Raw genomic sequence first — 18,781 nt, 5'->3', positions numbered from 1 at the left:
CATATGTGCGTATTTGGTTCGCAATGCTCCGCGCACGTAACAAAGGAGAAACGAAAGAATTTTGGGCGATTCGAGCGTGAAGTGTTATTTTCTTGGTTACGCAAAGGATCACAAGGCGTACCGATTACTTAACGCGGATGATGGCTCGATCATGGTTTCAAGAAGCGTGACATTTGCTGAACATCCCATTTCGAAGGGAATGAAAATTGAAGACGATCGAATTATCGACATCATTGATGATGATGAAAATTTGGAGACGTCAACACTTAACGACAATGGTGTGGAGGTTCTGGCAAATAATAAAAGGCTTCGGACTCCGCCACTTCGAGTTTGCCGTGATCCGATTCGTGGTAGCCAAAACGAGTCCAGTGTTCAAGGTCAGATTCCACTCGAGCATCAAGCACGCCCAGAAGAGACGGCGAAGAAGAGTGGATGATGCGACCAATTCGAAAGAAGCGCGGTGTGGTACGCTACGAACAAGAGTTTTCCAACTTACGTCGCGGTCACTTTAACTTGGACGATTTTGAAGGAGAAGACTCGTTCTATTGCTTTGTTGCAGATTGTGATGGAGAACATGCTTCAAGCTACGAAGAAGTATTAAGGAGTAAGAACAAGAAGCAGTGGCTGGAAGCGATGAAGAGTGAGATGCAGTCAATTAACGAACATAGCACATGGGCGTTAGTGGACATGCCACCGAACAAGAAGGCTGTTGGCTGCAAGTGGGTATTTCGGATCAAGCGCGATCCAAGTGGAAATAATGTCAAGTTCAAGGCACGATTAGTTGCGAAAAGATTCACGCAACGACTTGGGATCGACTTTGTCAAGACTTTTGCGCCAGTGGCACGCAAAGAGTCAATCAATACGGTGTTGGCAATTGCAGCAGTTGAAGACTTGGAGGCAGAAAACGTCGACGTTGATACCGCATTCTTGTATGTAGAAGTTGATGAGGAAATCTACATGGACCAACCCGACGGTTTCGAAGATCAACAAAATCCGATGAAGAAGTGTTTGCTGCAGAAAGCGCTGTATGGAACCAAGCAAGCGGCGCGGCAGTGGAACAGCAACCTAAATCAGCATTTGAAAACCAAGGATTTAAAAGCACTTCAGCAGATCCGTGTGTGTTTATTCGAGTGTCAAGCGGCGAATACAGCATCATTGCAATCTACGTGGACGACATAATGCTGTTCGGCAAGACTAAGGAGCACATTACGGACATTAAGAATGCGCTTAAGCAAGAGTTCAGCATCAAAGAGCTTGATGATCTCAAGTACTGCTTAGGAATCGAGATTAACCGCACGCGCGATGAACACTTGATCAAGATGAATCAGAAGGTATACATCAGGCGGCTCTCGGAATAGTGTGGAATTGAGAATTGCAAGGACGTGCACACACCAGCGGACAACCACTCGAAACTGGTGAAGATGCCTGAAGAGGAAGCATTTGTACCGAGATTTCCGTATCGCGAACTGGTGGGTGCATTTATGTACATAGCGACTTGTACACGACCAGACATCGCGCATGCGGTTGGCGAAGTTGCCAAATTCTGTGAGCGCTACGGGAAATCACACTGGGTGGCGGCCAAGCGAATTCTCGAATACTTGAAGACAACTGAAGATATCAGCATTGTGTTTTAGCGGCGTTAACAAGGGAGAGCTTATTGGATTTACAGACGCAAACTGGGCAGGCGACTTAGACACGCAGCGTTCAACGACAGGATACGTGTTCTTCCTGAACGGCGGCACGATATCATGGAATTTCAAGCGACAGCCAACCGTTGCGACATCAGGCACAGAAGCAGCGTATATGAGTCTATACAGCGCAACTCAAGAGGCAGTCTGGCTTCGAAATCTGATAAGGACTTGGAGTACAAGACTGATACGGCGACGACGATCTTTCAAGACAATCAAGGATGTATGGGCTTGCCAAGAATCCTGTCTACCATTCGCGCACGAAGCACATAGACATCAAGTTTCATTTCTTGCGTGAGAAGGTGGCGAGTGAGGTAATTGCAGCAGAGTACAAGCCAACTGAAGAAATGATCGCGGACGCGTTAACCAAGGCTCTTCCAAGAGACAAGCACACCCAGTTTATCATGGGACTCGGCATGGCAGCATAAGGGCATCACTTCGAGTGTACATCAAGGGAGAGTGTTGAAGATTAATGTGTTCATCAATAATGTTGCGCTTTATGTTTATGCGTGTATAAGAGATCGTATGACAAGAATTATACGGAGAATTTGAGTGTGGAAAATATCGTGTGTTGTGGCTCAGTCGGGTAAGGCATGGCGGTGCACACAGGTCACCGGTTCGATACCCGGCAACGACACAAAGTAAAACCTTCGGGAACTGGTGTTTGGGGTTCACCAGCACTGTACCGCCAGACAGTTTAATGCTGTTGAAGATTGATGTGTTCATCGAAAGTGTTGCGCTTTATGCATATGCGTGTATAGGGGATCGTACGACAAGAATTATACGGAGAATCTGAGTGTGGAAAATTGGGTGTGTTGTGGCTCAGTCGGGTAAGGCGTGGCGGTGCATCCCAAAGTTCGTTGGATCGTGACCAACAAGTGCTACCATAAAATGGGGCTCTCGCGGTATTATAGGCGAGTTTGATGCTAAAAGCGTGAGCAAGGTCCAACGCTTTGTGGATGAGCGATTGGCCATCACACGTAAAGTCCGTGACGCAACAACAAGCGCACAGGACAAGCAAGAAGAATATACGGACCGAAAGGGTCGCAAAATAATGAACGCTTTAGACTGGGTGAAAAAATTCTTTTAGGTACTGCTACCCTACCTAAAAATGCAATTTATGTACTACCTGGAGGTATTACGAAGTTGTTGCCGCGTTTCATTAAGCCCTTTACGGTGGTAGAAGAGGTTTGAGACCTAAATTATAGGCTCACTCTCCCCCCGTATATGTAGACGCACCCCGTATTTTACGTGGGTGGTCTGAAACGGTATGTAGATCCAAATGACGTCACATACCCCCATTCGTCTAAGGAGACCGATGGTGACGCCGACTGTGAGTCGAGCGTCGTTCGGGTGAGGGAGACGGAGAAGGCAAAAACTATTAGCCGACCGACTCTTCCCACCACGAAATAGAATCGGAGAGCGAGAGACATCACGCGATGTAACGCGGATCCCTCGAGATTATCCGCTCAAAAAGGTCCAAGCGAGTCTTCAGGCGTCCATAACCCTGACGAGCCTTCGCTCGGACATCACAAAGGTCCGAGGTCAGTCGCGAGACTTGACCCTCGAGATCTGCAATACGTCGTTCAGCAGCGCTAAACGGATGTGTCTGAACGGACGAAGGTAAGGCAGCCGCGAGTAGGTGGGCGAGATCACCACTCCTATTAGGCACCGCCTGCACCGATGGATGCGGGTGGGAATCAGCGCTTCCTTGTTGGAAGGTTGCTTGCCCACCGCTCCGTGAGGCAAGGGTATCAGATCATCGTCCAAAGGAAAGGTTACCCGAAGAGTTTTGACTCTTAAGAACTGATCGATACCCTACGTATTGATGTGCCCGGCTTGGTGGCTAACTATGAAAAAGAGCACCAGCTGAGGCCATTTCGCTAGCCTCAAATGGACTAGCAGAAGCGAGTCTTCAGGCGTCCATAACCCTGACGAGCCTTCGCTCGAACATCACAAAGGTCCGAGGTCAGTCGCAAGACTTGACCCTCGAGATCTGCAATACGTCGTTCAGCAGCGCTTAACGCATGTGTCTGAACGGACGAAGGTAAGGCAGCGGCGAGTAGGTGGGCGAGATCACCACTCCTATTAGGCACCGCCTGCATTGATGGATGCGGGTGGGAATCAGCGCTTCCTTGTTGGAAGGTTGCTTGCCCACCGCTCCGTGAGGCAAGGGTATCAGATCCTTGTCCAAAGGAAAGGTTACCCGAAGAGTTTTGACTCTCAAGAACCGATCGATACCCTACGTATTGATGTGCCCGGCTTGGTGGCTGACTATGAAAAAGAGCATCAGCTGAGGCCTCTTCGCTAGCCTCAAATGGACTAGCAGAAGTAGCGTTATGAGAAGAAACAGGGGGTACAGTACCGCCCATGATTTCTTTCACACGCAAGCGAGCGAAATTAATTCGCTGCGACCGCTGTTTCATGGCATCGGAATGCGAAAGAATGCGGCGCAGGAATTCCGCCTCGTATTGGTCGGGCGTTTCATTCGAACGCAACACGACCGGGATCGGGAAAATACGCCCAAGCGATTTTCCCTGAGCCCTTAATAATTTAAAAAACCCATAACATTTCGTGCGTCTAGAAGAGCGCGCTCTAGAAGCGACGCTATTAGCCCGTTTACACGAGGCCATTTAGATGGAGGGGGCATTACTGGTATGCCACCCGTCACATAGCCACGTTCAAAATTGACTGGCTTGTGACAGCGACTGAGCACGTTCACGTGTCGTCTGCGGAGCTTCAGGCTCAGAATCCTCTATGTCAGAACCATTATGGATGATGCTTTGAGCATAAGGCGTTGTGGTTTCACCCATCGAAGAAGCGGCTGCGCCTATATGGGCAGCGCTCTCGTAATGGTCGCTGCGCCATCCAGCGCAGACGACGAGACAGCATTCGTGAATGTTGCTCTCTCCATGTTGTGAGCCATGAGAGAAGTTTGGATGGGCAATAATGCGCCATAATTTTTCCTCATGAGCTCGTTGTTCGCATCATTACTATGAGGTGACGGCAACGATGTCGACTCATTGTGGTCGACAATGAGCGACGGATCAGCATCCTCACTGTTAAAGTGGGATGGATCCTTTAGTTAACGCGACAGCAGCAGTAGCTGTCGGCGTTTCGACTAAGACATTGGACGCGGCCGGCAAGTTAACGCGGCGCGTGCGCTTAGTGGTGAGGTGTCTTCGCAGATGACCCACCAACGTGGCCCCTTTTAAGTGGCATCTTTTGGCGCAGTGTATAATAACACAGGTCACTTGAGTGACTGAGAGAACTAGCGGTGCGTTAAGCTGCTCGCAGTTTATCCTTCCTCTTTGACGAGTTTTAAGATGTAAATTCATTCTTAAAGGGGGGCGGTGTAACGGGCTAAAGTTGCCCTAATGGTCAAAAGAGGATGGTCAATTACTAAATTAAAGTAACTAGACCCAGCAATCAGGTGTGGTTCTCATTTGCGAACCAACCCTTGTGTATGTGATGCATATAGGCGCATTCACATTAGACGGGATGACGCCAAGCGTCATCCATTTCGCGAGGTATCTAGAAAGATACGCTCGCAATACATATCAAGTGTTATCTTTAGAGATGACATTTTGATTGGTAAAAATAGGTATTTGTATTTAATTCTATTTAATATAAATTTGTCTGAAAACTACTTTCTACTTAGTAAGTGCGCACGAGGAGCCGGATTACTGCTCCCGTGACGACACGTAACTAAAGTACTTAGTGCGTTGGGTGAGGTCGCTAACCCGCCCTCCACAACTACCTCACTGCACGCAAGAGAAGCTGGCCAAACCGCTTCCTCGCTGTGCTAGGGTGTGTGTCTAAGTAGAGCGTGCCGCATAACGACGTGCCCGCCTACAGAGACAGACACCAGGACTATACGTCGTATAGGCTACGAGCCTTAAGGCACCTCTTGCGTATAATTGGTGCACACACCCTTTGTCAAGCTTTCGTACTCTAGCAATTCGACAGTGGCGGCACGACGACGTCATTAGTTGGGAACCTACGAACTTTATCAAAACGTCAACTCCCAGCTGCCGATGGTAGCGATAAGAAACGAAAAAAAATGCTAAATTTGAAATGCATTCATGTTAGTCCGTAAAGAAAGTGTTCTTGCCCAAAAGGTACCGCAGCTTATCTAGATTAACTTTTATTGGGTAATTGGTGCAATAAAGATAAAATAACATTCTAAACTTAATTGGAAGAATATATTGGCCAATACAAACGCAACGATAAAAAAAGCTTGTTGTCCTAAACCTAGAAATGCTCCTTGAATGCTACAGCAAGCTAGCCTACAGTAAGATTTATACCATCGGAATCTGGGCGGCCTTTGTTCAATATTGAACAATAAGCCGTCGCTCTATTTGACATTCCAAAGACCAAACTTCAACCTTGACTGTTGCACAGCTACAATTTTGCTCCAAGCTAGCAAAAATCGAAAGCTGCAAAAGACTAATTAAATTATCTATCTTCCATCAAGCTACAGAAATGATTAAATTACCATCTCTAGTGGCCTAATGATGTTCTTAAACAATGTGCAATCTGTTGCATTGTATTTTTCTTGAGGCGATGTCAATTTGACGCTTGGATTTAATTTGGCTCAATCAACTAGTCTCTATAGCTATTCTGCAATTGAGAAGTTAGCTTAGCCTGTGTTGTCTGAGAGATCGCAAACTGCTGTATAGAAAGAACGCGACACATGACAATTTTCGCCTCTACTTAATTCTATTTTTGCAAAAGACGTAAATATCCGTCACATGCTGCTACTATCCGCCATTTCGGCTGCGTATGTAATGCGTCGACCGTTTCATCCCCAAATGTAAAGATTAATGCCAAAGCAATAACAGCCTTGGGCAAAATTGTTGCTTTGACAAACTGCATTGCCAACGCGATTCCGCCAGCGCGCTTTTTAAGCCTCTTAAAGAATTTGGAAGAGCCTTTTATCAGAAAAAGGAAGCATATGTATGTGAGAGTAAAGCCAGTTCTTTCACCAAAATGATATTACCCTCCAGAGCATGACGACGTCTTCAATTCGCAAATATAAGACAAACACAACTAGATTGCATGCATATATGCCAAAAAAATTATAGTGGGCCAGCCAATACAATTCTTTAGACTCACTTAATAGTGAAGTTTCTGCTCTTGACTTACTTGATGATGAATTTTACCCTCAGATTCTTGACAAATACAATGTACATTTTCTTTCATCATTTAGAATAACAAAAAAAATATCCACAACAGTTGGTGCTCGCCAAGATCTCTCAACCAAGAGGCACGTATCGAGATTAAAATTTAGAAGTCAACTTATGTAAGGCCCTACAGGGCATCATACTTATAGAGACACCAATTAATACTTACCGCATTGTCATGTGGACTTTCTGTCGTAATCTTTATTTTAAAAGGTCGCTCTATTCACTTTAGGAAGTAGGCTGCAACGTAGTGGGCTTGTTAATGTTGCTAAAGATCAAGCTTGAGGCGTGCCTTTTAAAGCTCAACATTTCCAGTGTAGTTGTCCTTTATGGCACTGTTGAGTTTGGTATATATAGTGCTCCCAATCCAGACTCTTGACATAATTGACCTCAAAAACGTCCTTACATTGCAGGTTACCGTTTTTTTTGTTTAATTAGCTCTCTATTAATGCGGTTGTTTATTACAAGAATATTGTACTCGTCATCATAGATTGCTTGTCCCATTGAATGGTGAGAAATGAAACGAGTCCGTTTATGATTTGATGGCTTAATCTGCACATTTTACTCAGCTGCTACTAAAAAATAACTCCCTATGGCAGATGAGATGCCAAATTCTTAAATCTGCAAAAAGGTCGCAGTTTTGCAAGTTGCAATGAAATGTATAGTACAAACTTGTTGCTCTGCTATTTCATGAGGTAGGCTAAGGAACAGCAGTTACGCTGTTCCTAAGACTGCTTTGAATGGCGTTTTTCACATTACGTCCATATTTGCAGTTAAAAATACAGGACAAATTATCACTTCTTAAATTATTAAATTGCCAAAATGCTCATAGCAATTTGTAAGATTTGTGCTGTCTTTATGTTCTCATTTGAGGCTCTATGTTGCTCGTGCGTTGTTGTGTCGAAGCGTTCGCTAAAACCACATTGATATCTCATCCCAGTTGCATAAGAACCCTTGGGGCTCTGGTCCTCGATTTAATCTCTAAGTACCATATTCGCTTATATGAAGGAGTTGTGGCTGTGGGAAAAGATGAGCTTTTTCTCGCCCTGAAGAAACTAATCATTCTTTCATTTGTGACTATCTGACAACGTGCACATTTATAAGGGCCAATACATTCGTATAAATGTCGGAGAAGGAGATCACAGAAAAAGCATGCTTTGAAGTGATACAGTCGAAACTCACCAGCCACTGGACAGTGACACTAAAACCCTGTTCTCCTGAGCAATACGACGCAGAAGAGTGGTTATTTACCTTTTACCTCGGCAATGATCGATACTGCTCAGTTCGTTGCTTGCGATTCTCGCGGTGGTATCTGTTTCTTGCAAGTTTTCTAATTCAATTCTGCATCGGTTCATTGTACTCGTGGTCTGTTTTCAATGAACCCATCGATGAACATGTGTACAACAATCCGAAAGCTGGTCTCACTGTGAATGCATTTTACATTGCAGTTGGCATCTTTGGTTCGACAACAGCCATAATGGGACCATGGATCGAGCGTAATGGTCCTCGCTACGGTGTGGTGCTCGGCACATCTTCGTTTCTTCTAGGTCATTTGATCGTGGCACTTGGGGTTGCACAAAAGGCCATAGCAGCAATTTACATCGGTTATGGCGTATTTTGCGGATTTGGAATGGGCCTTTGCTATATTGCTCCTGTGTCAACTCTGCAGAAATGGTTTCCCGATTATAGAGGTACAGCCGCAGGATTTGCTGTCGCTGGGTATGGTGCTGGAGCAGTGGTTTGGGCCAAGGTTTACCGACCGTGTATTGAAAAAGTTGGCTTGTCGTCAACATTCTTTGTTGTCGGCTGTGTAATGGCAACCACAATGTATATTTGTGCCATTGTCCTGCGCACACCTCACCCTGAATTTACTGTTGGAGGTCTAAATATGCACGGCGAATTCGTTGATGAGTCTGCAAGTTACACAGACGCTGCTGTTCCCCAGTATAAGCACCGCCTCGGATCTGCAGCTTCAGAAAACGAGGTGGATTTTATTATCAGTGCCAATTCCCAAATTCGAAAACTAGCCTTAATTGATGCCATTAAGTCTCCAGACTTTCTGTGCATGTATGCGATGTTCTTTGCGAACCAAATTTACGGTCTTGTCGTGCTGTCAAAACTTTCAAATATGTGTACTGACATTTTTGGGAAAACGGGCGATGAAGCTGCCAATATTGTATCTATTAACGGCTTGTTCAACTGCTTCGGGCGCCTTTTTTTTTCGCTGGTCTCAGACCTAATGGCCCGCAACTTAAACATGGAGCATGCATTTGCTCGCAAGTGTGTCTTTTATACGACTATGACCCTGCAGCTAATAATCGTGGGCACCACGCCGTGGCTCATCCGCAAAACTCAGTACACAGCGTTCGTGGCCGAGATTTTTATCCTGACAGCGAGCTATGGTGGCGGATTTGGCACCATCCCAGCCTTTCTAACCGATATGTTTGGCGCTTACAACATTGGAGCAATGCACGGATTAATCCTGACGGCGTGGTCGATCGGCGGTGTCGTGGGCGGCATTACTTTCAACGAAGCGTACAGCAAGAATATAGAGGCTGGGTCGACAATTCCTGAAGCATACATTGCGACGGTGCATGACATCTTCATTATCATAATTGCTGGACTGGTGACACTTATGATGGTCCGCACAAACTCCATGGACCGCTTTGAGCCTGGCTATCATTTCAGTATTTGTGGTCGCAGAATCATTGGGTAGAGGCAAGCAGTTCAAATATTTCAATCCATTTTTGCCTTCTGAATAAAATTGGTAGTTTCATTTATTGCTGTAATTGTTAACGATATCTTTAACAAGGTGAACCCGAAACTTAAATATTATTTCCTATAGGAGAAACTAAAATACTATTTTCCGTCCGAGGAAAAAATATGAAAAAATTCTCTTCATTGGTTGATTCGAATTAAAATCAACCCTCGCCAATCGTTTCAAGACACCAAGACACATTTGTGCGGTGCACAAGCAGGTGCCATACATGTTAGGTAATAATATATTTTAGCTACTGCTATATGTACATACCTTGTAAGCCCCCGATTTATAGCCAATCAGAACGCATAAAAATATTAATGCACCCTGTGCTCTACAAGTCAAAGTACAGTAGAACCCCTCTAAAGTAATACGCTCTAAAGTAACAATACGTCCTAAGTAATAAAATCTCGTGGTCCCGAGTTGGGACTTAAGGTTAAAGTAATATTTTGCCAAAGTAATAAAGTAATATTTTTTAAAGGCCCACTATTAGTAGACACATACCCCAAAAGTAATATATTAAGTTGTATCTAAAAAATTTTTTTTTTCAAATAACTATACTTCTTTTGCCGCTTTTGAGAGAAATCGATGGAGAGTGACTTGCTTCTTTCCAGTAATCTGTATCCTTTCAAAATCGTCCAAAACTTCATTCAGTTTCCTGTGAGTCGTGGAAGTATCACACTCCCTCTGCATGAAGTACAGTTTACACAACCTTATTGCATCAAGGACGTCCTTGGCTTTCACGGGGGCTGGCACTTCGCTATCATCCGCATCGGGAATCCCTCCTTCCACTTCTACAGGCAAAGACAATCCATGTTCTTCCATTGTTACTGCCACAATGTCTTCTACGTCAGGACTATAGGCGGCCTCTCTCTCCAAGGGGTTGTTGAGGATGGCGTTGATGTCCATTGGATTGCGGTACAGTTGATCATTCTGTAACATCAGGTCATCTGCAACATTTGCGGGGGGTTCGGTCGCCCTAGCAGGAACTTGGATGTTCAAGCTTGATGTCCGAATTTTGCAGTGATTAAAACAATTACGAATAGTTTCCTTGGTCACCATATTCCAGGCCTCCACAGCCCACACCATCGCCTTCAAAACATCCACTTTTTTATGCGCTTCCACATTGTCAAGTGTTTCATCCAGCTCCAATGCTCTTAGCAAGTTGCGATTGAAAATTTTCCTGTAAAAGGCCTTCAAAGTTCGAATAATGCCTGCATCACAAGGCTGAATTCGGGAAGTTGTGTTGGGCGGCAGGTAAAGGATTTTAACATTGGCCAGCTCCGGCAAGCTGTCAATTGGAACATGAGCAGGACAATTGTCCATAATCAGCAGCACCTGTCTTCTCCCCGTCCTCCGATTAAACCATTGTAGCCATTCCGAAAACAATACACTGTTCATCCAAGCCTTCGGGTTTGCCCTGTAGTGGCAGCCAAGGTTCTGACGATTGATATTTTTGAGACAACGGGGATTCAAGTATTTCCCAATCACCCAAAGTGGGACACGATCTGAGCCATCTCCGTTGGCACAAACAACAAAAGTTAGCCGTTCTTTGTGCTGCTTGCGGCCCTCCAGTTGCTTCGTTGCAAGTGAACGATCAGCCTAAAGTGAGGAGGCAATAAATTTTAGTATTTGAAGTTGCTTCCAAAGTGATTTCAACTGGCCCCGACATACCTGAAGTCGGTAAAACAAACCCGTTTCATCCATATTGTAGATATCCTCCCATTCATACTGATCCAAAACTTTTCGAATTGCGGGTAAGGATTGCTCGAGTATCTCCATGTTAACCGAACCGCTCTCTCCATGTCTCACTCGCTCTTTGATTCCATATCGAGCTTTGAACCTGTTCAACCAGCCATTGGAAAATCAAAACGTATTTGTGTCTTGATCGGGGTACAGTCTCTCCAAAAAAATCCTCCCCTTTTCTTTATAAAGTTCACCCGAGAGATCCATGACATCTTCGTAAGTTCGCACAAATTTGTAAAGTGCCTCTTCCATGAGAGGGTATTCTACAGTCTTCTGACGCTTCGCATCCATACTAATTTTTGCTCCGTCTCCTGCACCAGCTTTTTCACCTTGGGAGATCCAGTGCTCCTGCTGCTTGAGAATCTTGGAAATCGCAGCTTGGCTGACAGTCATGCCAAATTTCTCTACCACCCATTCTGCAATATCCTTCTGTGTTCCACTGGTATCACGCTTCCTTTTACTGATAGCTATGCGGATTTCATGAGTGATAGGAGCATGAGCAACCTACAGGTGTGCTTTCGCCATTTTTTGTGTTAAGTTTGCAGTTCTTGCTTAGACGTTTAGATTTGCCGTTTCCGTTCTGTACTTCTTATAAATATTTTAGTTTAGTTAAAGTGTCAAAGTTGAAGCTTCACGTCGAGGGTTAGGGTTAGGTAATGCGTCAGCTGCACATTGAGCTTCCTAAACGAAAATTTTCTGGAGAGAAGAGGTTGGCATCTAAAGTAATAAAACGCATAAAGTAATATTACTTTTCGGTCCTAAGAGTATTACTTTAGAGGGGTTCTACTGTATTTGCAATGTGTAGAGACTAATCGAGCCCATTTCCATCACCATGTCAGGCGACGCGCACAAAGCTTGCCAAGAATTTGGCTTACCTCATGGACCAAAAGATAAGAGGAAATTCTACGCAGGTGAAGACGCCTGGCAAAACGTTTTAGTGTGCGCAATTGCGAGCGAATACACGATAAGATGCTTACGTATCCGAAAGCCATCGGACAGTACAAGGGTTTGCTTACGATCACTAGTGTCGGCATAGTATGCTTAACAAGTCAGCAATCTATCAGCTGCTCTCGGCATTTGAGCGCAACCATCACATTGGAGGAGCTTGCGGGCAAACTGCGGTATAAAAGCCCCGTGAGCATTCATTTCTACGATTTATTCGTTTTGCAACCTACATAATATTAATATAGCACAAAGAGCTTACATTGTGATATCGACTTGACCATTGTAATTCGACATGCGTTCGCGATAAAATACTGCTCGTTCTGCACAGGTGACGTCCACGGCTCGATTGTCAATGAAGGTGGTGGTTCGAGTGGCATAGCTTGTTGGTGAAAACAGGAGTGAAAAATGAATGTAACGCTCAGATTGACGACAGATAAATTTATATTTTCATGCTTCTCTGATTGGCTTGTACAAATAGCAAAGGGGATCTCTAACGAGGATGACAGTGCGCCTAGCAATAGGCGCATCTCTAATAGTAAAGAAACGTGTAGTTGGTATCCAATATACCATAAAGGGTACAAAGTACGATGATAATTTTATCGTACTGGATTTGGAGGATTAATTGATTTCAACCTTGGATTACCATGGCTGAGACTATCGGGCCGCGAGCTATGTACAAACCAATTGCCAACCAATTTTAGTTTTATATAAAAGCAGTCCCGTATAAAATTCCAAATTTTATTCAGTATGCTTTTTTTAAGTTGTGAACTATTTGGTCTACTTCTTCTGATGGTTGACAAAGCGGAGCGATAGCAGTGCAAGAATACGGAAACCAACGATGAAGAAACACATGATGCCGAAATTCTTGTAAATCTCGTTGTGATTCATCCAAAAGTTGTCGGATATGTAGTCTTTCACCATCAAATTAACGGCAAGTTGAGGTGGCGTTCCACTCACAATTTGACACCCGATGTCCAAGCCATCTCCGTCGCTTGGGCAGTCTCCAAAGACAAGGGCCGCAGCAAGAGCCAACGCGTAATTGTGAGGAGTAATGTGATACAGCCATTTGTAGCCCGAGGGGATGGAGCTACCAGGAGGGTTGAACCCGGCAAATAAAAAGAATATCATTTGAAGCAGCACCCCGAAGATCGTGGCAACCTCCACGGTAGGCATGAGGTAAGACATGAGCTGACCGAAATATGCTTGCCACAGGACAAACAGCGAAAGATGAAACCAATAGGCGAAGAACGAGGCAGTTCCCGTGAACCCTACCATTGGGAAGTAGGGGCCGACAAAAAGCATCGTGGCAAAAAACACGTAAGGAATCTCCACCACCGTCGCGGCAAAGAAGTACCACAGTGCACTATACGTTTGCGATGCACGCTCGCGATAAAATGCAAGACGATCTTTGGAAGCAATCGGCATGACACTACTGAAAGAGATGAAACCGACAAAAGAGGTTGAACAGAAGAGCATTCCCATGCCCGAGTTGATACCGGCGTAGGACGTATACTCTGCATCAATGTACGTTATACCGAACACAAGTCCTAGAACGAGGTAGAGAATAAATCGGGTCAGGTTGTACGAAGCTGTACGCCAATACATGCGGAAGAAGCGCTGAAGCAGGAATTTAGCCTGGTTTATCTCTGTTGCAGCACGCTTGTCGCCATAAGTCAATTCAGCAAACTCTTTCGAAGGACAAGTCACACCCTCACGTTTTAGATTTGACAGCAGAACTTCATATTTCTTGCTCGTCTGGAAAGCTCTCACAAAATTTGTCTTGTCGCCGTTGCTGCTGCCCACACCGGCACCGATCACCTCCAGCATCCACGTCGCAGGGTTATAATCGTCTTCCAGCTTCGCCGTACCATCGATTGACTCAAAGTATGCAATCATCGCACTCGCGTTCTTTCCAAGCTCACCATTAAAAACCGCCTCACCACCACGCTTTAATAGTAGCAAATTGTCGAAAACATTAAACACTTCAGTAGATGGCTGGTGAATCGTGCACACAACTGTACGCCCTGTGATTGCTACCTTGCGAACACTATCCATAATAAGTTTAGCAGAACGCGCATCCAGGCCACTTGTCGGCTCATCAAGAAACAGTACACTCGGTTGAGCAGCCAACTCGACGCCGATGGTTAATCGCTTCATCTGCTCAACAGAGCTGCCACGGATGATCTGGTTTGCTATTGGGTGCAAATCTAGCAGATCGAGACATTCGTTGACCGAATCGTACTTGTTATTATCGGACACGTCGGCACCTTGACGAAGGAATGCACTGAATGTGAGTGCCTCACGAAAAGTAGCAGAATCCGAGTGAATGTCCATCTGCTCGCAATAACCAGTGGATCGACGGATAGCGAGGTCGGTCGCGGGGTATCCATTAAGTAAAATCTGGCCACCGATCTTTCCTCCAGTCTTGCGCCCAGCGATGACGTCCATAAGCGTCGTTTTACCAGCACCCGAGGATCCCATGAGGGCCGTGATGGTACCAGGTAATGCATATCCACTGATGCCCTTAAGCAGATCGATGGTTCCCTTAGGATTTGACGGGTCTGGCACCGTGTACCAGAGGTCCTTAAACGCGAGAGTGACCGGAATAAAGTTCTTCTGGCTATTAGGAGTGACTGATACGACAGCATCCGCGCTGATAAGCGTGCCACGGGGAGTTTGAACGAGTCCGTACAAATCCGAAGCCTTGCTTTTATCGTCACCATCCAACGTCAGGTTTTCCGGACTCTCATAGCGGTGGTACTCCAGCACAATAAATGACAGAAACATGAAGCAAAAATATGCCGCTCCCATAAAGACGATACCATACCAAAGCCAAAATTTCTCCGTCGGGACCTCGAACGTCGAAAGAGAGTAATCACCCATATTCATTCCGTAGTCAGCGCAGTAGTCGATACCATTGTACACACACGTATCGAAACTGCTATCAGTGTACTGATTTACAGCAAGGGCTCGAATACTCCACGCAAAGGGGTTCATCCAGTACAGCCAGATCAGGTAGCTTGGTATCTGCTCTTTGGTTATGACAAAACCAGCATAGAGAATGAAAAAGAGAATGGAGACAATGGAGATTGGGTTTGCCACATTCAAATCAGGGGCAACACAAGACAAGAAGAAAAACCACGCAGACATGGCTAGGTTGGTCACAAACAGCATCAGCTCAAACAAAAGATAAGCTTTTAATGTAGACACATAGCCGCACATCCAGTACAAGATCGAGCCAAAGACCAAACTTTCAGCAAAGCCCAACGGAATTTGACTTACCGAGTTTGAAAGCACAAACGACGACGTACGGAAAAAATTGGATCGGCGTTGCTTGTAAAATACATCACGCGCTGAAATGTACATCGGAATCTGCGCCTGTTGCCCCAGCGAGACAAACAAGACCGCATTGAAAATGAGACCCAGCACTAGCTGTGCATTGGTCTCATCAAATTGGTAAAACACACTCGAGTAGAGCAAGCCCATCAGTATCACCATGATAGAGCGACCAACGAGGAACGCTGTGTCACGGTTCGTTAATGTGATTTGACGCTGCACGACGCCCAAGGTGCTTTGCCAGAAAGTAAGGTGGAACTCAGGAATCGAGTCGATGTGCTTAACTCGGTCTTCAATAAATTTTCCATCGACCGGGGAATGGAGCTCATCCATCATTTGGCCGTAGATTTGGGAGCGGGTAAACACTTCAGCGTATTGACTGGCAGAGCGCGGGATGCTGCTTGATGGCATCGTACTGACTTCGTACTGCGACTGCTTGTCAGTGCCCAAATCCAGCAAGAAATCAGCTACATCACGACGTGGTGGACACTTGAAGCCAAGGCTTTCAAAGTACGCTAGTGCCTCATCTTGAGGACCGTGGTACATTATATGACCCTCGTTCAGGATCACGATGTCATCAAACAGCTGGAACACTTCAGGAGATGGCTGCAATAACGAAATGACAATCGTCTTCCGAAACTTTTTCGCGATACTGCGCTGAGTCGTAATGATATCAAACGTTGCAGCGCTGTCGAGGCCCGTGCTAATCTCGTCCATCATCATGACAAACTTGTTACCAAACGCCATTTCGCCTGTGGTTACACGCTTCCGCTCACCTCCAGACACACCACGAGTCATGGCGTCGCCGACGACAGTGTTCTGGCAATTGTCGAGTCCGAGCTGCTGAATTACGATGTCAGGGTAGTGCTTGTACATGGCCCTGGCGGCATTTTGTGCGGCCTCATTTTCCTCAAGAGTCCCTTTCGTAAAATGCTGAGCTTTGCGCTCAACCAGGCCCCCACCACAACAGGCATGCGCAAACTCGAGGGTCTCTTTGACTGTCAAGGATGGGTAGTGCTTACCGCTTTGTGCGACGTACGATACAAACTGTGGTAGGCGACGAAGCAGCTGTTTTGCTGGCGCGCCGTTGTAGGTAATTTCACCCTCTATAGTTACGTTCTTATGGGTAGAAAACCTTCCACTAAGCAGTTTCATAAGCGAAGACTTGCCGGATCCAGGTTGACCAAGCACGAGAGTGATGGTGCCAGGCTTAAAGATGCCGCTCACGTTCTTAAGAATTTGTTTTTTTACCGAATGTTTCTTGGCACCAAGGCCTCGAATGCCCTTCATGAACTCGTTTAACAGCGTCGGTAGCTCAACCTTGATGTCGTCTTTGTCCTTGACGGTGATCTCGGCCGTGATAGAAACGTCCTCAAACCGAACTTCCATCTGCGGAAGTACTTTGCCCAGCGCCTTTTCCATACGGAACGATACGTGCTCATGCATTGCCAGCGGTCCCTGGGCCATGAGCGTCTTGCCATTTGCGTATTCTATAGTGGCCCGCATGGGCTTGTCGAGCGAATGTGTATCCGTCAACGACATTGTACCAATGTGTGCTGCGTTGCTTTAAGTTTTTCGAATCAATAGTGGCCGATATCGCTGGGAGAGCGAAAATCGACAAGTAAGAAATTAAAGCTGCTTATAACATTGAAAAGCTACAATCACAGTGAATTAAGAACATAAGCGTCCGGATTGACGACGCGAGAGAGAGTCGTCGCCCAGACAAATCATTACCTATCCCTGAGTACTGAGGCCGATTCTCGTGTCTGCACCACGCAACACCCCTTTATCTAGCTGCCATGCGATCGCAGAGCATATGGACTGAAGCAGAGCGATTATATAGGATTGGGAGAGCGCAAAATATCTGACGCCGTGATGGTGGAAGCGTACCTCAAAAAACACCCTTCGCTTATAATGTTATAGTGGCTAATTCATCCGCTCGCTGCTTTATGTTTGTAGACGTCGCCTAAAATAGATCGATGAGTTTGATCAATTGAAATCTGTTTAATTAGCAGACACGAATTGCTATTATAAACAACGACGGGTGTGGAAGTTTGTTATCCTTCGTTTAAGTGCGCTTCGAAAATATTTGACTAAAAGTATCGAGGACACTCCCATTATATAATGTACGTTGTATTACACCGCCAAAGCCATTATTCCTGCCTGCCCTTCACACTAGTCGTCGAGTTCTGCATGGCGAAGGCTTTGACCGCGTCCTCTGCATTTTTGCGAGAAGTGTTACGGGGTGTACTGTTTAATTCAATCTGTCTTTCGCAACTGCCTCCAACTGTGGTTGCGCATCCGCAGCGAGCTTTTCTACTATCGACTCTCCAGCCGAGCTAGATCTTTTGCATTGTCTCATATAGACAGGCGTTGAAATTTTCTCGGATTTTGCTTTCAAAGCAAACATCGTTGTTTTGATCCACTCAATTATTTGAGAGGTCGAACTTTGACGCTCTCTGCGCTTGCGTTTAGCCGTCGAATTTTAACTACACAGTATGGTTCGTCGCGCTGAGGTCTTGCGCAGTCTGGCTAACGACCGATCAACAAGTTTGCATACAAGCGTCAGGGTGTCCTACGAGTGAGTATTCCCCTCACTCTTAGAATATCCACATGCTTGTCGACTTCCAGGACGTTCATCAGAGGGCCGTCTGATGAATATGAGATAGGCATCGTCAGGATTGATGCTGCACCTTATGTATAGCTCGTACTTTCTGAACCTTGGTGATCCAAGGATGACACCGAATTTGTCATCGAAATCGAGCAAGATATAGTCATCATCGAACTGTGGGTATTGGATACCAGCGACATGTATTTTTTCCTTTACAGATGCACCTGCTGCCAGGCTGTAACGGGGTGTATCGTTACATGAAATTGACAATAAAAGATTGTTAATTAATATTATCCAAAAGGTAGATAATATTTGGAGGAAATTACTTTAAATAGTAATTTCCTGAATTCTTATTCATAAATAGGTATAGACCATTATGTCTATTTATTCCGCAGACTAATCAGCTGTAGAAGTAATCAAAGAGAGTTACGAGATAAGATAGATAAGAATTCATTTACATGTTTAGTATTAGTTTATAGTTAAGACAACATTTACAAAGATAGATTAACAA

General features: G+C 45.3%; 2 protein-coding genes across 2 annotated transcripts; one reads left to right on the top strand and one right to left on the bottom strand.

The window, feature by feature from the left end:
* Nucleotides 1-7,997: 7,997 nt before the first annotated feature.
* On the top strand, nt 7,998-9,590 carry CCR75_006902 (uncharacterized protein; the record flags this gene model as incomplete). The annotated part of the gene is made up of 1 exon (XM_067964967.1): nt 7,998-9,590. One exon carries the CDS (start codon nt 7,998-8,000, stop codon nt 9,588-9,590), a length of 1,593 nt encoding a protein of 530 aa, XP_067821430.1.
* A 5,278-nt stretch (nt 9,591-14,868) lies between these two features.
* On the bottom strand, nt 14,869-17,201 carry CCR75_006903 (uncharacterized protein; the record flags this gene model as incomplete). Its single annotated transcript, XM_067964968.1, has 2 exons — nt 14,869-14,884; nt 14,914-17,201. 2 exons carry the CDS (start codon nt 17,199-17,201, stop codon nt 14,869-14,871), a joined length of 2,304 nt encoding a protein of 767 aa, XP_067821431.1.
* Between the last annotated feature and the right edge of the window lie 1,580 nt (nt 17,202-18,781).

This window comes from Bremia lactucae, linkage group LG2 (genome assembly GCF_004359215.1).
Source record: "Bremia lactucae strain SF5 linkage group LG2, whole genome shotgun sequence".
NCBI lineage: Eukaryota > Oomycota > Peronosporomycetes > Peronosporales > Peronosporaceae > Bremia > Bremia lactucae.
Note: the sequence above shows the minus strand (reverse complement) of the source record. Positions and strands in the feature narration are given on the sequence as shown.